General features: G+C 52.4%; 1 protein-coding gene across 8 annotated transcripts; it reads right to left on the bottom strand.

Annotated features, from left to right (window-relative positions):
• Positions 1-124: 124 nt before the first annotated feature.
• TAOK2 (TAO kinase 2) lies at positions 125-18,473 on the bottom strand. Of its 8 annotated transcripts, none has more exons than XM_025415782.3 (19): positions 17,684-18,469; positions 14,463-14,629; positions 14,204-14,275; positions 13,998-14,099; positions 13,437-13,482; positions 13,209-13,305; positions 12,944-13,057; positions 12,754-12,845; positions 10,630-10,723; positions 10,447-10,528; positions 9,473-9,640; positions 9,045-9,323; positions 8,716-8,877; positions 6,684-7,049; positions 6,400-6,603; positions 5,920-6,159; positions 2,599-2,811; positions 1,473-1,655; positions 125-1,381 (listed from the first exon to the last, which is right to left on the bottom strand). In XM_025415782.3, the coding sequence occupies exons 2-19, from the start codon at positions 14,592-14,594 to the stop codon at positions 860-862; spliced, it is 3,168 nt and encodes a 1,055-aa protein (XP_025271567.1). In that variant the 5' UTR covers positions 14,595-14,629; positions 17,684-18,469; the 3' UTR covers positions 125-859. The 8 variants fall into 8 exon arrangements, 7 of the variants coding, with proteins under 7 accessions (XP_025271567.1, XP_025271568.1, XP_048966830.1 ...); XM_025415783.3 differs by having other exon boundaries at positions 9,045-9,305; XM_025415785.3 differs by lacking the exon at positions 125-1,381 and adding an exon at positions 1,793-1,900 and having other exon boundaries at positions 1,516-1,655.
• Between the last annotated feature and the right edge of the window lie 24 nt (positions 18,474-18,497).

Genomic DNA, 18,497 nt, shown 5'->3' with positions numbered 1-18,497 from the left:
GTCCTTAAAATCATTGAAATTTTTAGTTACACAGCCCAATACTCTTTTTAAACACAAGTAACACTATCACTGCCCACCAAGAATCCTTAATACAAACCTTAGACAGAAAGGGTGAGTCCTAGAGTCTGTTAGAATAACCAACAGTTTATTAAAAGCTTGCTGTGGGGCTCTGTGCCAACCCCGTAGCTGGGAGGGGCTCCCATGACTGCCCCCAGGCCTGAGAGCAGCCCCTTCCAAGGTCCTTCCCTTGTTCCCCTGCCCCAGCTCTGATCTCAATTAAAAAAAAAAAAAAAAAAAAAAAGGTAAAGGACAAGACGGCACAGGACGTCAGACAGCAACGGGGGTGGGGAATGGAGAGACCAGGCAACCTGACCCCAAGACCCCATCCTAATCCTTCTTTCCTAGGAAGGCCTTTTCTTTCTGTTCTCCCCACCCCAGACCTGCTCTGCCACACCCCAGGTCTGGGGGTTCCTGGCATCCCCAGTCCACGGCCCCATTACAGGGGGTAGTATAGTTCTCTGAATATAATATATCTAGACCCACCCTTCCCCTCCCCCAGGGGACCAGATGAATATTTGACACGCACATCTCCCTCCTTTCCCGAGGCTGTGATGGAGAGAGACCCTGGCACCATGGTGGGGAGGCAGGGGCTCCTGGTCAGCCTTGAGGCACCTATGCCCAAGCTGGCCCTGGGCCACTGGCCAGCCCAAGAAGCTCATGAGATGAGGAGGTCTGAGGGGAGCTGGAGCCAACATCCTGTTCCCCACCCTCGGGTGGGCCTCAAGCTTACAGCCCTCCAGGATCAGGCTCCACCCACCCCTGCCCCTGCCCCCATTCATCTGCTCATCCACCCTACACTTCAGGAATAGAAGTGGGAGGAACCATTGAGGATGTGGGAAGCAACACTGGTGCTCCGGCTCAGAGGCCCAGGCACTGCAGCGGCAGGTGGGCCCACGTTATCACTACCACTGCCCCCTGATGCTGCCCGCCGGAGGGGCTGAGGGCTGTTTCTTAGCAGCAGTAGGGCTCCACCACGGGGTGTCCCACTCTGTGTGGGGGGCCCCAGCCAGTTTGGGGGACCTGGAGGAGCCAGCAGAGAGGGCTGACGCCAGGCTGGTGGGGGCATGCCCGGAGGAGGAGGGCCATGGCTCCAATGTGCCCCTGATCGGGGAACAGGACGGGAGGGCCAGGCAGGGGCAGGGGGTGGAGCAGGATAGCCCTGGGCAGCAGCCTCGGCTGGGATGCCCCCCAGAGCCATACTGGAGAAGCCCAGCCTCATGCTCTCAGCATCGAAAGCCTCGATCTCACGGGCCTGCCGCTCGAGCAAACTCCGGATTCGCTCGGAGCGCCCTGTCTGCAAGGCCAGCAGCTCCTCTTCCACCTGGGACACCCAGAAGAGAAGTTAGCATGTCCAGGGCAGGAAGTGGGGAGCCTGCCCTCCCCAGTGCATCCCAGCGTCAGAACCCCCTTACCCGCTGCTCTAGCAGTGCCCGCCTCAGAGCCACCCTCTGCTCCAGTTCCCGCAGCTCCCGCTCATGCTGACTCTCTGTGCGGATCTTGATCTTGCTCTGGTAGGCATTGAGCAGCTCCAGCTCCTGTTGAAGCTGCTGCCGAAGAGCCTGGAATTCCGCCTCCTGGGTCTCATCAAGCCGCAGCTGGCAAACGGGAAGAACTAATTTTAGGGGCCTCCTCCCCCATCCCCACAATCCTCCCCTGCCCCAGGTAGGCCTGGGCCCTAAGGTTTCAAGAAGCAGCCAGTCTCAACATCTATCAAAATGAAAGGTCGTCATACCCTGTGACACAGCAATTACACTTCCAGGAATTTATCCCCCAGGTATACTTGCACATGTGCTCGAAGGTGTTCACTGAAGCGTTGTAATAGCAAAATACTGGAAACAACCTAAATGTCCACCAATAAGGGATGGGTTAAATAAATTATGGTACATCCATACCATGGAAAATTTTACGCTGTTTCAAAAATGAGACAGGTGTACTGACATGGAAAGATGTCCAAGAAATATTAGGTGGAAAAAGAACAGTATGTATAATACAAATCTATTTCTGTTCAAAATTTTATGTAAATTTCCAAATGCACATAGAATGAAAATCTAAAATATAATTACCGAGTTACCTCTGAGAGGTCGGATTGGGTGAGAGAATGGCAACAAATAGGGGCACTTTGACTTTTTACACTATATGTATTTTTTAGTTGGCCCATTCCCGTGTTGTAGTGTGATCACTCTCAGAGCATCAATCTTCAAAATCCTCCAGAAGTCTGAGTAAATTGGCCCGAGGGCCACAATCATTCTGATTTGCTCTCTGTTAACACATTAAACTAACTCAGGCCCAGGAAAATATTATAGCCACTTTCCATGGTGGTTCTTGGTAGTCAGGCTGGCTTTGTCAAGACCTTAAGAAAATACTTCAGAGACAATAAAACCATGGCAGAGAATACTAACAGTGGGAGAGTATCCAAGATTCCCCCAAGAATAAGAGCCCCGTCTTTGCCCACACTACCCCATTCCCACTCTCCATAAGTAAGCCAGGCATACAGACGCCAACCTCCACCACGCTCCCTCCCGGGACCCCAGGCCTCACCGCCTGCGAGCTGAGCATCTCTGAGATGGACTGGTCGTACTGCTCAGCTAGGATCGCCAGCTTGCGGGTCTGCTCTTCCTTGAGCCGCTTAAGGAGGCTCTTGTGCTGAGCTTTTGGTGTGGTCTCCAGCAAGTGTGCCCGCAGGGCCTTGTACTGCCGAGTCTGGATCTTACACGTCTCCTGGAACTGCTTCTTGATCTGCAGCTCCTTAGACTATGCAGTGGACGGACCAAGGGGAGATGGGGGCAAGGGAGAGGAGGAGCAGGAGGAACAACCAGGGAGAGGGGGAGAAGAGAGAGAGAGAAGAGGAGACAGAAGCAGAGACAGGGAGAGGGAGAGAAACAGAAAACATGTTAGACAGAGGGGGCGGGGGGAGCTGTATACAGACAGACATGGAAAGATGGGATTGTGTTGAGAGAGATCAGGAAGATTCTCAATGGGCAAGAGATACAGGGTAAACAAGACAGGTTCCAAGAGCATGTTCAAAGTTGGGTAGACAACTCACAAGAAACAGCAGGAGAGTTCATGGACAGGGAACTGAAAATCTTTAGGGTACTGAGTGCACATGAGCAGCTCTGACCATGCAAAGAGGGAGTAAATACAACCCAGAGACAGAGCCAAGTGAGCAAAGACTGTGCATGGGACTGAGAAAACCGAGTCACATAACACACCCATGGAAGAGAGCAACACAGCTAAGGAAAGACAGAGGAAGTCCCAGGTTCAGCACCTCGGGGTGGGAGGGAGGGAAGGAGGATAAGCTCCGAGCAGAGAAGTGGATAAGGGGTAGCCCCATCTCGGGTCACGTCAGGGAAAGGGGCAAAGGAAGTGGCCGGAAAGGGCCTGACAAGTTCAATGGGCCAGCAGCTGCTACCCTGACCAGATCTCCACCTTCTAGCCCGGCCCCTCATGTACTCAGCTCCCACTCCAGGCCCACAACCACTCCCATTTCCATGGTCCCCCAAAACTCACCACCCCCTACAGTGGAGGGTTTGCAGTCCCATCCCAAGCCCTCTAGGGTAAAACCTAATGCCAGGAGAGAAATTCAGCTCCCAGACAGAAGGGAACCACATAGGGAATGGGTTGGGAGAAAAAGCAGGGTATGAGGGCAAAAGGACCCAGAACCTAAGGACTCTCTGGAAAGAATCCACCAATCAAGGAATTCTGGGACCAAGAAGTTCCTGTGGAAGCTCAACAGGGGCTGAGACCTCCCAGCTGGTGGTGGTCATGGCGCAATGAAGCTATGAAGGCAGAGAGGATGAGGCTGAAGAGTGAAAGGGATTAAGATAACGTAGATGGGGGTGAAGAGGTCATGGAACTGGGGGCCAAGGGTCCAGATTGGGGGCATACCCGGGAGGCTAGGCGGCAGGACAAAGCAGACAGAGGCAGCCTGGGCCAAAGGTACAGTTCCGCTCAGATATTTTATTTATGTTTGTCTTTTTCTTTTTTTTTTTTTTTTTTTTTTGGTGGGGGAAAGGGGACAGGTTGGAAGGGAGACAGAAAAACAAAATCAAAGAGAGAAAAAAAAAACATGACTTCCCACCCACGGCCACCCCTGGCCCCAGGCCTGAGTTGATGAGGGTGAGGATGAGCACACACACAGCGGGAGAACAGCAATAATTTAGGGTGGGAGAGGAGTGTCAGGAGAACACAAAGTGTAACTTCTGGACTCCATGATGGAGGAGGCTGCCTGTCTAGAGGTCCAAAGGACTGGGGTATGGTGGTGAAGTATACTAAGGAAGGAGGGGTGAGAGGGAGGAGAGGATTGGGACTGGAGAAACCTTACTGAGTAGTGGGAGATAAAGTGCTCAATGCTCTAGATTCAGGCTGAGGAGGAGCTAGAGTTGGTTACCTCCAGGGAGGCAGGGCCCGGGACTGGCGGGTTCGGGATCGCCGCCCAGCTAGAGTTTCAGGCGCTGGCTGGCGAGAGGCAGGGGGTCCTAGCCGGCGCTGGCTGCGTGGCAGCAGCCGGGGGATACGGCTGGGCCTTTCACCCCGGAGCAGGCCCCAGCTGGCCAGTGTGTGGATGGCCCATGGGGGCAAGTGGGAGGCTAAACCCTGGCTGGCCCGTGCCAGGCGCCAGTTCCAGCCCTTGCACAAGGTCCAAAACCTCGACAACAGGACTAGTGGGTGACGGGCAGTGCGGGGATTACCCCGCCGGGGCCCAGGGATAGGCAGACGGCTGCGGAAACCATCCTTATTGGTTTTGGGGTAGAGTGCAAACAGGCCCCGGTCCCCCACAGCCCCACAGCCCTGTAGGGCACGAAAGGCCATGGGTGACAGGCGCAGCAGAGCCCGCAACCAGAGTCGAGAGATACCCCGGCGCATCCGGGGGCCCTGCTCCCGCACCCAATTGCCCCCAGCTGCGAGAGCTGCCAGAGGTAGAGCCAGGCCTGGCCAGGCTAGTAGCCAGGCGGCCCCAAGGCCCAGAGGAACTCCCATAAGGCCACGGCGCCAACTCAGACCCAGGACAGCCCCCAGTGCGGTGCCCTGGGCCAGGAGTAGGAACAGACTGGGGGGCAGGTGCAGAGCTGTACAAAGAAGTAGATAGGAGGCCCCCAGGCCCACCAGCCCCACCTCAAGGGCCAGCAGTGCTGCCTGCAGGCCACCCCCACCCTGGGCTGCCAGCAGTGGGAGCAGCAGCAGAAGTAGTAGGGGCAGGAGGCCAGAGGAGGATCCTACTGCAAAGGAAAGGCCGGCCAAGAGACCATGGGACAGAAGTCCAGGGAGCTGGCTAGCAGGGCCGTGCCTCAGATGTGTTGGAGGGGGCTCAGGGGGGATGTCTGGTGAGGGACAGCCATCTCCAGGATCCCTTGGGGTCCTAATCGGAGCACCCTCTTCCTCCTCCTCCTCCTCCTCAGGGACTGGGGTCAATGCTGGGCCTGGGATCCAGCCAAGCTCAAATTCCTCATCCAGGAGGCTCCCATCCTCCTTTCCCCATAACCTCCACTCCTCGGCTGCCTCCTGGCCTATAATGCTCCTCTCCTGGGGTGCCGGGGACGGGGCTCTAAGTTCTTCTATCTCCCCCTCAGGCAGACCCCATACTTCCTCATCAACCAAGCTCCTATGTTTTTGTGGACTGGGACTAGGGGTTCCTGATTCTTCCCCCAATATCCTCTGTTCCTCTGGCTCCAAGGTGGCCCCTTCCTTTCCCAGAATCCTCTCTGGAACTGCTTCCTCCTCCTCTCCCAGAATTCTTTGGTTCAGGACTGCCTCCTGGCCAGATGAGCAAGGCTGCTCTTCTCTAGGGGTGCCTGTGCTGGGTGGTCCCAGAGCCCCAGGAATGGGGAGCGGGAGGCCCGGGGGACGCTGGCCTGCACGTACTTTGAGGCTCTTGGGCTGCTGGCGAACCTGGGCCGCATGCTTCTGCCGCAACTCTTGCTCACGCCGCTTGTTGTACTCCAGCTGGTTGCCCAGCTCCGTCTGGTGCTGCAGGCGGGTGAGCTCCGCCCGTGTGCGCTGGACGGCCTGGAGCTGCCGTAGCTCTAGCTCCCGCGTGGCCTCATGCTGCCGTAGCAGCAACGCACACTCCAAGTCCTTCTGGGTCTGCTTCTTGTTCAAATCCTGAGGCAGAAGGGAGGCAGGGCCCCGAGCCTGGTCAGGAAGCCTTGTTGGTGTCAAGAGAACCCCAGGACTCCTTGGCAGAGGGAGCCGAGTGGTTTAAGGGAGTCCAGCTTCTGACTGGCCTGGCAACATAAGCCTAGGGAGCTATAGCAGGGTCTGACAGGCACAAGGAAATAAGAGGTGTGGAAGAGAAGCCAAGCCATAACACGAAAGAGGGCAAAGGGGGATAGAGTGGCTTACTTCCCGCAGCAGGTCCTGGTCCAGGCTGTGACGAGCCAGCAGCATCTTGCGCTTATACTGGCGACACTGAAGCTCAAAGTACTGGCGCTGCCGCCGTAGCAGCCCTGCCTCCTCCTCCGCCTGGCACTGCTGGAGCTGCTCCTTCTGCCGCAGAAGCCATTCAGCCTTCTCCCGCTTGGGTGTGCTGGGGTTCTCCTGAAGCTCCTGGGCAAGGCAGTGGGAAGGGCAGGGAGTCAGGGCGCCTCGCCCACCAGGCCCTACCCACTGCTGCAGCCCCATCCCACCTCTTTTAGCTGCTCCTTCCGAAGTTTGTAGGTTCGCTTCTGTGCCTCAAGGAGGGCGGCCAGCTCCTTCTTCTGCTGCCCAAGGATATGCTGCTGGAACTTACGCTCCTCAGCCTGGGCAGCTCGAGCCTCCTTCTCACCGATGGCCTGATGCCGACGGGACAGTTTTTCTGCCTCGGCCCCAAAGCCAGCCCGCTGGGCTTCAAGCTCCCGCTGCAGCCTTGCGCTGTGCTCCTCACGTTCACCCCTCAGCCTCGACTCCAAGGCCAGCAGCTGTTTCTGATGCTGTCGTCGCATCCGCTTATAGCCGCTCAGCTGCTCTCGTAGCGCTGAGTCCTGCTCATGCTCTTGGATCTGGCGGCTGACCTGGAACAGGAGAGAGGATGAGAAGTGGGACTCAGCCCTGCCCCATTTCATTAGCACACACGATTGTCATGCTCTATTGGAGAACATGTGTTTCAGACTCATGGGTTTATTTATTTTTTCAAAAAAGATTTTTATTTATTTATTCATCACACACACACACACACACACACACACACACACACACACACAGAGGCAGAGAGAGAAGCAGGCTCTATGCAGAGAGCCCAACGTGGGACTCGATCCCGGGTCTCCAGGATCACACCCTGGGCTGAAAGCGGCGCTAAACCGCTGAGCCACCCTGGCTGCCCAGACTCGGGTTTAATTCGCATTTGCTGCTTTCCTCACATATGGCCCCTCTGAGTCTGTCACCTCCCCGGGATGATGGAGATACAGTCTACTTCACAGATTGGTGAGACCCGCACAGGGCCCAGCACAAAAGTGTAAACAATTCAAATTAATTCAAAATCAGACATACCTGGGCCCAACTCCCAGCTCGGTCACTTACTAACCATGTGACCTCAAGCAAATTCACAACACGAACCCTCAGTTCCCTCATCTACTAAATGGGGCAATAATACCTTTTTGTAAGAAGCTGTGGAGATTAAATGTGATAGAGATGTAATAGTATTTAAAACACTCTGACCTAACAAGTATTGGCTTCCTCTCCTTTTAGTAAACACTAAGGACTCATTCATTACATAGAGGGTATAGAGCTGGGCCATGAGATGTTGGGATTATCAAGAACACTGGGCCTGGATGTCCCCATCTGAGGTTTGGAACTCAGGCCCCATTGTCAAATGGGCATTAATTCCAACTAGTCCAGGTGGCCAAGTCCCTGGAAGTCACAGACCTTTTTGCACAGCACCACAAAGCACTAAGCATTACAGGATCTAAAGAGCTGTCCTAGCACAATAGTCAACCATAAGCATTAGCCTTAAGAACATATTAGACCAACCAACAGCCTCTAAGAAAATAGATGTTGATGCTTGCAGCTAAGCAAATATATAATCTAAGTGTTTATTAGAAGTATAGATGAAAAACTATGCTTTATGAAAAGCTTATCCATCTTTTCCTGGAAATGGAGAAAAACATCACAACTTAATTTTAGGAGGAACAAGGTCCTGCTTAATTTGAGAACCACCAAAGGTGCCTGAACAAGCAGCACGTCTGAGTCATAACTGCCTCATATCTCTCAAATGGGCATGTATCCTCTCTTTCCAGAGGAGTCAGAAGGCTGAGATATAGATATGGGTATGGGCCTGAGAGCTAATCAATGGTAGGGGGCAGACACTGGCCACCATTACTTGCCTTCCAGGGATATAAAATCCAGCACGCCTATCATCATGCCATTTAGAAACATCACAGCACAGGGATGTGAAGCACCTGGCTGGCCAGGAGCCTCAGAAAGGCATCCCAGAACATGCTACTTAAGCATGTATGAAATGGAATGAGAGTTTACACCAAGCTAGGAATACCCACATTGGGCAATATGACCAAAACAGTCTGTTGGGAGAAGAGAGTGGGAAGGATTGAGGAGAGAAAATGGTGAGACAGCAACAGAAAGTGAAGGTGGAATCTCAACTTAATCCAGTGCCACGGAGGGTGGGGGTGGGGGATCATCTCAGGAGTTTAGGGCATCAGGCTCAGGGAAAATGGCTGCACTTACCAGGGAGGCAGTACGGATGGTGGCAAAGTGGTCCCGGTTGCGGCAGTAGGCCCGGCGGCGGGCAGAAGATGTGGTAGAGGTGGGAGCCGGGGCTGCTGGAGGCTGCAGAGGGCCTGGGGTCATCTCTGGCTGGTAGGGGTCATCATACAGGTTGTCAGAACCCTAGAGGAAGGGAAGGTGAAAGGAATGCCCAAGGTTCAGAAGTCACTGGGCCCAAAGGGAGTTCCCTGGAGACCCAACCAGACCTAGAGGAGGAGCAATCACTCTTGGGAGGGAGAGCTGGGGGTCAGCTTCATCACTGTCAGGCCTACTGAGGGTGAGATACATACCGGCAGTCGGTGGATGATGGAACTATGGGAAGTGACCGTGTGCTCCCCCTCCTGCATCATGGCCATCTCTCGGGCTTCGGGCCCTTCCTCTTCTTCTTCTTCCTCTTCTTCCTCCTCTTCCTCCTCCTCATTGTCTGAGGCATCTGCTAGGCTGTTGACTGAACTGCTTTGACTGGAGGCGCTGATGGACATGCTGGGCACTGAGTGGCTACTCTCTAGGCTGGTCAGTGTCCCAGCTCGGTGCATGTAGGGCTCAGCCTCCTGTGGACAGGGTGCAGGCTGTTGGGCAGGGAAGGACAAGGGGTGTGTATTTGGAGGTAGCACAGGGAGACAGAGGGTAGGAAGAGGGATAGGGAAGGTGAGCCAAACAGTTGCTAGGAGGCAAGAGCAACAGTGGTACAAAAGGGTGGCATGCTAAGCTGGGTCACCTCCTCTTCCTCTGGGGCCTCAGCACCAGGGCCATTGGGTGCCTCTTGGAACAGTATTTTCTTCATCTTTCGGTACTGCAGGTTGTCTAGCTCTCGCACAGCATCCTTGGTCCTCTGGATTAGGTCCATGATGACTGTGGGTGGCCGCTCCCGGAGCACAAAGCGGTGCTGAGGGGAGAGAATGCTGAGGCCTGCTGCCAAGCACCTCACCCCTGCATGTCCCATGGACCCTGGAGTTCCCTCTACCCTGAGATACTTCCCTGGGGCCCATGCCCACTAGGAGCTAATGCTGGTTTTGTCCTAACCCTTGCTCCCACATTAACTTTCACCACCCAATCACTACTCCCCAGCCAGGCTCCTGTTCCTCCAGGCACAGTTGACAGGCAAGAACAGTCAAGAGATCTGGATTGTAGTCCAGGTCCTCCATCAAAGTGCTGTGTGCTCCTGGACACGTCATGAGGCCTCTCAGGACCTCATAAAGTATCCCACAATTATAAAACAAGGAGATCAAATTAGACTGTCTACATCAATTCCCAACTCATTTGGCTCCCATGGATCTATGAAGGGAATGCAGGCCCCTCTACTCTCCCCTTTGAGAACTCAAAACACACCTAAGGGAAATCATACATTTACCCATGACAAGGCTACACAGGCTTTTGGCTTGAATTACATCAGATCAGTGTGGTAACCCTGGTTATCGCACGCAGACCAGAAGCTCTGGCTGGCAATTATATACATCTTTGATTAATAAAAGATGGGAAAACAAATGATTACTTAATAAATAAATAAAGGCAGTCTAGTAGACAAAATCTTGCAAAACACAGGGAGTCCACTGGGCACTGGGAAGGGGGGTGGGAATTCATAAATGAAGTTCTTGGTGGAGAAAGAATTGGGAATCACTAATTTCACTGAGGGGTTTTTGTGGTTCTAACAGGCAACAATTCTAGGAGAATACTAGGCCAGTGAGCCCTTACCTTCAGAAGAACCTCTGAGGTTGGTCTATCTTGAGGGATTTTCTGAAGACAGGAGTCAACAAAATTCCGGAAGTACTCAGACCTAGAAGTCATGGGAGGAAAAGGGAGGAGTGGGGAGGGTATGAGCCAGACACCCTTACCCTATATAGCCTAACCCCTGGGCCCTGGAATCCCGGTCCTCACCAGTGTCCTGACTGGAGCACGGGGGACTCGTTCTGTGCAATGTGGTATAAGGCACTCATCGCATTCATGTTAAACAGCGGTGGTTTCCGTTCCGCTACAGAAAAAAGTCAATAGGGAGAAGGTGAGAGGGGGAAGGTGGGCAGAGGAGGCTGGAATGGAAATCAAGATTTGGGTCCACATTCCAGCTCCCTGACTTCCTCATTGCAAGACTCTGACCAGTATTCATAATCTCAATTCATTCCCTCTGTAAAATGTAACACCCATCCTTTCCCTGGCACACGGTAGACCAGGGATCAAAGAAAACAACATATGCATGAGCACCTAAGAAGGCAGAAGAAAGCATATTCATCAGCCCACCTAACATTTATTAGGTGCCAAAAAAGAGCAAAAAACTTGCTAAGTATTATGGGGAAGGTAAAGAAAAACAAGAGACCAGGCCCTGTCCTCAAGAAACTTCCAGTCTAATAGGAAGATTACACACATCTGAACAAGTCTATCAGGTTTCCTCTATAAGGAGACAGAAAAATGGCTGGAAGCTGGCTATGCCTGCTGGGTCTTCCAGCTGGTACATGTGTAGGGGATTAGGGCAGATCTTCTGGAAAAAGGGATATTGGAGCTAGGCCTCAGATTGGAAGTTACAAACTAGAAGCTCTCTGTGGCCCAGACAAATGTCTTGTGTTGTTTATGTTTTTTGGCCTAAACAGTGATTTTTAAATTCAATTCCAACCTAACAAATTAATAATAATCTAAATTTCCAGTTTCTCCTAAAAAATTAGATCTGGTAAAAAGGAGCCAACATTCCTGCATAATGATGGGCTAGAGCTAAGCAATAGCAATCTGCAGTTTGCCATAGCCTTCTCCATACTGTTTCTCTGATATGGATTATCAGCTGCCATTTATAATTAGGATTGATGGTTTCTTCAATAGTAGAGAAATAGTTCTCTGTGTTCATGTCTCTACCAAAAACTGGGAATAAAAAGAACAGCTCTCAATTTTTCTTATACCTGGCCTACTTCACATATTTGTGCCTGGCTGTGGCCACAAATGACAAATGAAGACATGTGGAGATGGAGGGAAAGGGTGTGCCCAAATCTTGGACTTTGGGCAAAAGACACAATACAAACCAAGGCAAGAAAGTGGAAAAGTTCATGGCACACTCAAGGTGTGGTGCTCATGAAGGGGAGAGCCAACTTTTAGGAAGCAGAGCTTGGTAGGAGGAAGGGTTGGGATGGTGTCAGTCTTGAAGGCAGTGGGGAGCACTAATGGCTTTGAGGAAGGAAGCAAAGTAACAGCATCCAGCTAGGGCAGATCTCTCTGACATAAGAGAGTCTGGAGGAAAGAAGAAACTAGTGGGATAGGACAAATTACTGCAGGAAGTTGTTGTTAAGAGGAGCTAAAGGCATCTCTTTCTTGGGCAACTATCTACCTGGCACTATGTTGAAGGCTTTACAAACATTACCTCACAAATAGTTGTTTCAGTAGTGTAAGCCGGCAGACACGAGAACCTTGACAGGGTTCCAAGGCCTCATGAACTCACTTCAGCCTAACTCTCTGGCCTTCTCACTCACTGCATTTTACATGTCATTACCTGCAATATTTCAAACAACTGAAGCTAGTATCAGCTCCCCATGCCTGCTTTTCCCTATAGTCTTCAAACAGCTACTATTTGTCTTATGATTCTGCTTAGACCTCTCTGCTATAAGGAGATTGTCCTCAGCCCCTGAACTAGGTCAAGTCCCTTGTTTTATGGTTGTACTGTTCCTGTAACTTCTCCATTCGGCTTCTATCACACTGAGAGAAAACATGCCTATTTCCTCAACTAGAATGTAAGTTCCACAAGAGCAAGAACCTTGTTCACTGCTATAACCCCCCCAAATCTCCTAGCATAGCATGGGACACAGTAGGCACTCAAAAAATATGTAGAACTAGAGTAGTGAACAGGAAGAGAAGAATGCTCCAAAATCTTCAGGTCTAAGAGCTGGTAGGATTTGACAGCTGCCTGAATTGTGGATCAAGGGCAGAGTCAAAGTGGACAGGAAGCTTGAGGATGAGATGGTATAGACATGGTAAGAGAAAGAGAAATGAGAAAAAAGAGGAGGAAGGAACAGAGAATATCATCCTTACCCAGCTCGATGCAGGTTATCCCCAAGGACCAGACATCCACCTTGCCATCATACTGCCCCTCATCCATTGCCAGGATCACCTCCGGTGCCATCCTGGGAGAAAGGTCAGGAGAAAAAGGCTGATCATCCACCCACTCTGCCAACTCCTGCTCCCAACATCCTGGGTACTCTCTCCACTCACCCCTACTTACCAGTACGGGGTGCCCACAAAAGAGTTGGCAGGTGCCATGATAGATGCGGAGCCAAAATCCCCCAGCTTCACCAAGCCTGGCTCTGATAGCAAGATGTTTCCAGCCTTCACATCCCTGCCAGAGACAAAGCACAGGGATAAGGCATGCATCTGAGGAAGGGTGGACAGGGGCTTTAGCACCAAGTTTCCAAGAAGGTCATAGCCCAGCTGAATGAGGAATGATGTAGAGTGCACCCCCTCCCAGCCATCGTCAGTGCAGCTTGTACCTATGGATCATGTTGTGGGAGTGCAGATAAGCCAGGCCCTGAAGGGCCCCGTGGGTCACAGCTGCAATCTCCACCTCCTGAAGAGGCTTCTTGTGCACTGGGGAGCGAGGGAAAAACATCAAACTGAATGGAATCCAAGGGTAGGACTGGAACAAACTCCTGTGGTCCCTTCCCCTACAGTTTCTTTGCTCTTCTCCCTTCTCCCACTTGTTGGCCAGAACCACTTACCTTCTAGAAGGTCAGAAGCTGAGCCCAGGCAATACTCCATCACGAGCTAAGAAAGGGTGAAGGGTCAGAGATCAGCGTATCTGGCCACTCCTTACCCCATCTGCCTTGGGCAGGGAGCCAGAGAGCTTCTTTGCCTATCTTCCACTCAGGCACTGTCCCCCTGCCCCCCACCCCTGGAAGGCTGGTGGTGGTAAAGACAGAGGAAGGACAACTAAGAACACGAGGTAGTCATGGGAGAGTCCAGAGAGTCAGCACCACCTCTAAAAACAGCCCAAGACACCGCCACTCCCCCATCTGAATCCCTTCAAAGCCCAATACTATCTCCATTTTGTCCAGCCCATATGGCCCTTTCCAACTTCTAACAGTTTATGCCACTTCAAACTAGCCTCTCCTTTTAGATAGCCATTGCTGTTCATGGGTTTGTCTGAGGACTCAAGAAGTTGGGGGAAACTTCCTTCTTTCCAAGGTCCCTATAATGACACGTGGAATAGGGCCTGCCTAAGAGACTGGACCAGGACAAGGATGGGGGCAGGGACCAGGTCAGTCAGGATGCTAGCTCACCCAAGCCGTGTGCTCCCTCAGGTAACAGCCCCGGTACTGAATGGTATTGGGGTGCCGGAGTTTCTGCAGGAACCGCACCTCCTTGATGATGTCCTGCCACTTCTAAGAGGAGGTCAGGGGAGGAGAGGCTTACTCAGCCTGAACATTGAGACTGGGGTCCCCCACCCCCACCCTGCCCCCCACCAGTCTTGTCAAACCTGACACACCTCATTTGACTGCTTCCCACTGTAGGACATCTTCTTGATGGCCACCACCTCACTATTCCGGACATCTCGGGCCTAGAAGACCAGACCAGAAGGTGGTGAAGGCCCCTGGTGAGAACTGAGCAGCAGGAAGACTTGTTGGCCCAACAGGAGAGGGCAGGAAAGGCTGGTGTGGTACAGCAGTGTAGAGGGCTGTTTGGAGGTCCACAGCGTGAAGAATGCAGTGCCCATCCCTACCCCATTTTCCTAAGCCCCAACTCACAAAGTATACGGCTCCAAAACTGCCATGGCCAATTTCCCGGAGATCAGAGAAGAGCTTTTCAGGGTCATCCTTGAAGAAGAGCTCAGCCACATCAGGGTCCTTCAGGCTCCCGGCCCGGCCCCCAGCTGGCATGATGGCCCCTGGGGGCCCTGAGAGTGAGGTCTGACCTGCAGAATGAAAAGGGGGACCCTTAGAGCAAAGATGGGACTCTCAGAGAGAGAGGAAGGGGCCTCTCAAGTTTCTGCATTCTCCTCCCCTAGTTCCCTGATGAGGGGGAGGCACCGCCAAGGAAGGGCAGGGGGGAGATCAGAACATCAAAGCTCCAAAAAAATGAAGTTGCCCTGGCAACCAGAGCACGGGGGCCGGGTCCCTGGAGTCCCTAAAACTGCTAGGAAGACTGAGAGCTAAGCATCCTCACCACCCCCCAGCCCTCAGTAAGATCCATTTCGCTACAACCCTCACTTCTCCCAAGAATAAAAGATCCCGCCTCTCAGCCAGAACCCCAGATTCCCAAGTGTCCTGTCCCACAAGTCCCATACCCCAAATATTTCCAGGCACCTTCCTGTTCCCCTTGGCGTCAAGGCCCCCTCCTCCCTCAACCTCTCACACCCTGGAAGAGAGCAGGAAACAGCCAGGCCGGAGGCAGTGGAAATCCGGCCATTGTTAGAAGTGGGTACTGGCCCAGAAGGGCCAGAAGACTTGCTCTCAAAAAGGGCCTGGGACAGGGAGGAGACCTAGACTGGGATGGACAGGGATAGAAACTGTCTTTCAGTCTTCTCTGTGATCTGGGATGCCTTATTTGACCAGTTCAATTGCATACGCCATCACGCACAGGTACAGAGTATTTGCAGTGTACGAATAACATTTATTGAGCGTGTACAGTAAGCACCTTACATGGATCTCTCTCATTCAATCCTTACCGCAACCTTATGAAGTATTACTATTACCCCATCTTGCAGATAAAGAAGTAGGCTCAGAAAAGTTAAGTGACTTGCCCTGGTCCTCTACTGCTATGCTTTTAGAACAGCCCTGTGAGTAGGGCTAGATAGTGATCACCATTTCACAGATGAGGTGACTGAGGCATAGAAAGAAAGAAGGATTTCTCTGTGGTCAGAGAATAGGATCTTCTTTCAAGTCGGGCCAGTATGCTTATTACTATCTTAGCAGCTCACCTCAAGCTCATCACCCTCCTCCAAGAAGCCTCCCTTGACCATTCCAGCCTTTGGGGAGAGCTCCTAGAGCACCCAGACCAAAACCCAGAGAAAGCTCCTGCAGTACAAGGGAGTCAGGGACCCTGCCCCTACCCCCAGGGAATTCCAGGCCAGGCTCCTGGCTAAGCACTTGTTGGAATTTAGGCACAAAAGAGCCTTCAGCAGAGTTGGACTCCCAGGGCAGAGTTCTAGTTCTTTTAAAGCACCTAACAATTTAGCATGTAATTATATTCTGTCGTGCATTGTTTCCTGTTGTGTTGTTAATTTTGTCTCCTTAGCTCAACTGGAAGTTGGAAGGCAAGAAGTAAGCCTGACTCTCCGGTGGGCCCCCAGGGTGCAGAGGGCTCAGAATAGCCTAGGAGATTGATTGATTGCCCTCAGCCAAGCCCTCAGCAGCTCCCAAGCTGCTCAAAAACAGGCCCCTCTCTCCATTCTCATGCCAGCCACCCTGACAAGCACCCCTCACCCCACCACACACCCACACACAAAGGCAGGTGCTCACAACTTGTTAAAGCAATCTTCTTGACCTCTTTACCTGCACCCAGCCCAGAATGCCAACCCAGGACCCCATGCCACATGTAAGAGATGCCAACAAAACATCACAAGAGGCCTCTTCTTCAAATAATGAACATTTGAGCAATTATCAAGGTCTGTGCTAAATCACAGCCACCTTCTAAAATGGACAGTATCACCATTCACCAAAATGAATATCAACATTCTTCAGATGAGGAAACCCAAGTCTGTCTGTCCCTAAGCTACACCAGCAGTACACCTCAGCAGCAACATACAACAACAGGGTTTTGAGTAAGTTCCTTATACTTGGTCTTCTCTTTGGTAAAATGGATTATAGCATAGGGCTGTTTTGAGATTTTTTAAATGAGATCTCATACCTAGGAGCACTATGCAGATACTTAGCATACGGTTTTTTATCCTTCCCTGCCTCCAGGGTTACCACAAAAGGATTTAATACTTTGGGGATCATCCTACCCCAGCAGCTTGGCTTTTACTGTGAAGAGACACCACGGCTATCATTTTGTCAAAAGAGCCCTCTCAGGAACCCAGGCCAAAGAAGGGAATCAGGGTAAAGATGAAGGTCACAGTAGAGAGAAAAATCCAGGAGACAGAAGACAGGAACCAGAGCCTCCCATCAGGAAAAGCTTCTGAGTATAGCCCTCCTAAAAAGAAAGCTCTTCTCCCCCTCATTCTTAAATCTTACACCAACTCATTCTCCTCTGGATCCCTGGCCAAGAAGAGATGTCAAGAGACAAGCATGGAGCAGGGGGGCAAAACTTGATCAAGAACCTGGGTTCCTGATTCTGTCATTGTGTGACCTTGGGGAACCTCTCTGGGCCTCAATATTCTCAACTGTAAAATGGGAAGACAGCAATAAAAGAGGCCCCCACAGGATGAATGGGAGGGGGTCACATGAGAGAACAAATGTAAAGCACTTTGGAAATGACAGATCACTTGACAAATGTATGAGATTACACCATCAGCAAGAGGTTGGAAGGTAACGATATAGCTGAGGAAAATATTGCCAGGCATTCCCGAACACAAATACACACACACACTTACTTCCTTGAAAGGACAAGAAATCACTCAGACCATTCCTAAAAAACAGTAAGTTGACCCACCACGGAGATCAAAGGCAAAGGAATCAACACCCCAAAGCAATCCAGAGAAAGGTGTATAGTCATGGAGAACAGGTAGCTGTGAGGGGCAAAGTGAACCTGGGAGAAGACCAGAAGAGTGCAAACCCATCTGATTAGCTCAAGCACTCTAGGGCGTGACCCCCATGACATCAAAGACCCTGTCACCTGAGGTCCCCCATCAGACAGATATAATGAAGGAAGAGGAACAAGGTGGCAGCAGAAGGCCAGAGGCTGACCACTAGCCCACTGGGCTTCATCCTGAGGAGAGGGCCTGCCCAGGCTCGGTTCCTCAAAAACGAGCACCCTTTCTCCTTAATGCTAGACACAGGGACCCACGCCCCTGCACCCCGTGTCTCACCTGGTAGGGGTCACTATGGTGCCCCAGCGCTTCCGCCTCCTCCTGGGGTCCTCCAGCGGCTCTGCCAAGCAGGGAGAGGGGCAAGGAGACCTTTCCCCTTGCCACCTCTTCCTCGGCTTTCGCCCTTCCTGAGGGGCGGGCCCGGGAAGCCTCCCCTGGAGGGGAGGGGGTGACAACCTGATCTGACCTCGCGGTCCAGTCCTCCTCCTCCTCGAGGGCGACAATTGCTGAATCCCGGATTTCTGGTTGTGGGGTCTGAACCCCAGATATTTGAACGAAGGGAGGCTGAATTTGATATCTGAACGCGGGGGCCTGAACCCCGGATACTGGTGCACGCACGGGCCTGAACCCCAAATATTTGAAATCCTATGAAATAGAGCCCCAGGTTTAGAGAGGTTGGGACCCGGGTCCTGGATATGTGGAGTCTGAGGGGCTGATACCCGGATATTTGAGAAGCGAGGGGTCAAGCCCGGAAATTCGCGACCGAAGGGCCTGAGCCCCAGGTCTTCGGCCACCGACAGGGGGCCCACCTCGAGGACGTCCGGCCGCACGGCCCCTCTCACGCCGGGGTCCGAGGGTGACAGCCCTCACTCCCGCCCCGGCCTCCTCCCTTTTCCCTTCTCTCTCCTGAGGGCAGCTGAAAGATTGTAGCTAAGGGCGGTCCCCGCGCCTTCTCTCCCTGTCCGCTTCTCAGTCTCAGTCTCTCTCCGCACCACAGCCCCGATCTCGTCCCGGTCTCCCTCTCCCTCTTCCTCCCAATTCCAAGATGGAGACCGGGCGGGAGCGCGCAGGCGCGGTAAGGACGCCGGGCCAA

This window comes from Canis lupus, chromosome 6, assembly GCF_003254725.2.
Source record: "Canis lupus dingo isolate Sandy chromosome 6, ASM325472v2, whole genome shotgun sequence".
Taxonomy (NCBI): Eukaryota; Metazoa; Chordata; class Mammalia; order Carnivora; family Canidae; genus Canis; species Canis lupus.
The sequence above is the reverse complement of the archived record's forward strand: the minus strand, read 5'-3'. Positions and strand labels throughout refer to the sequence as shown.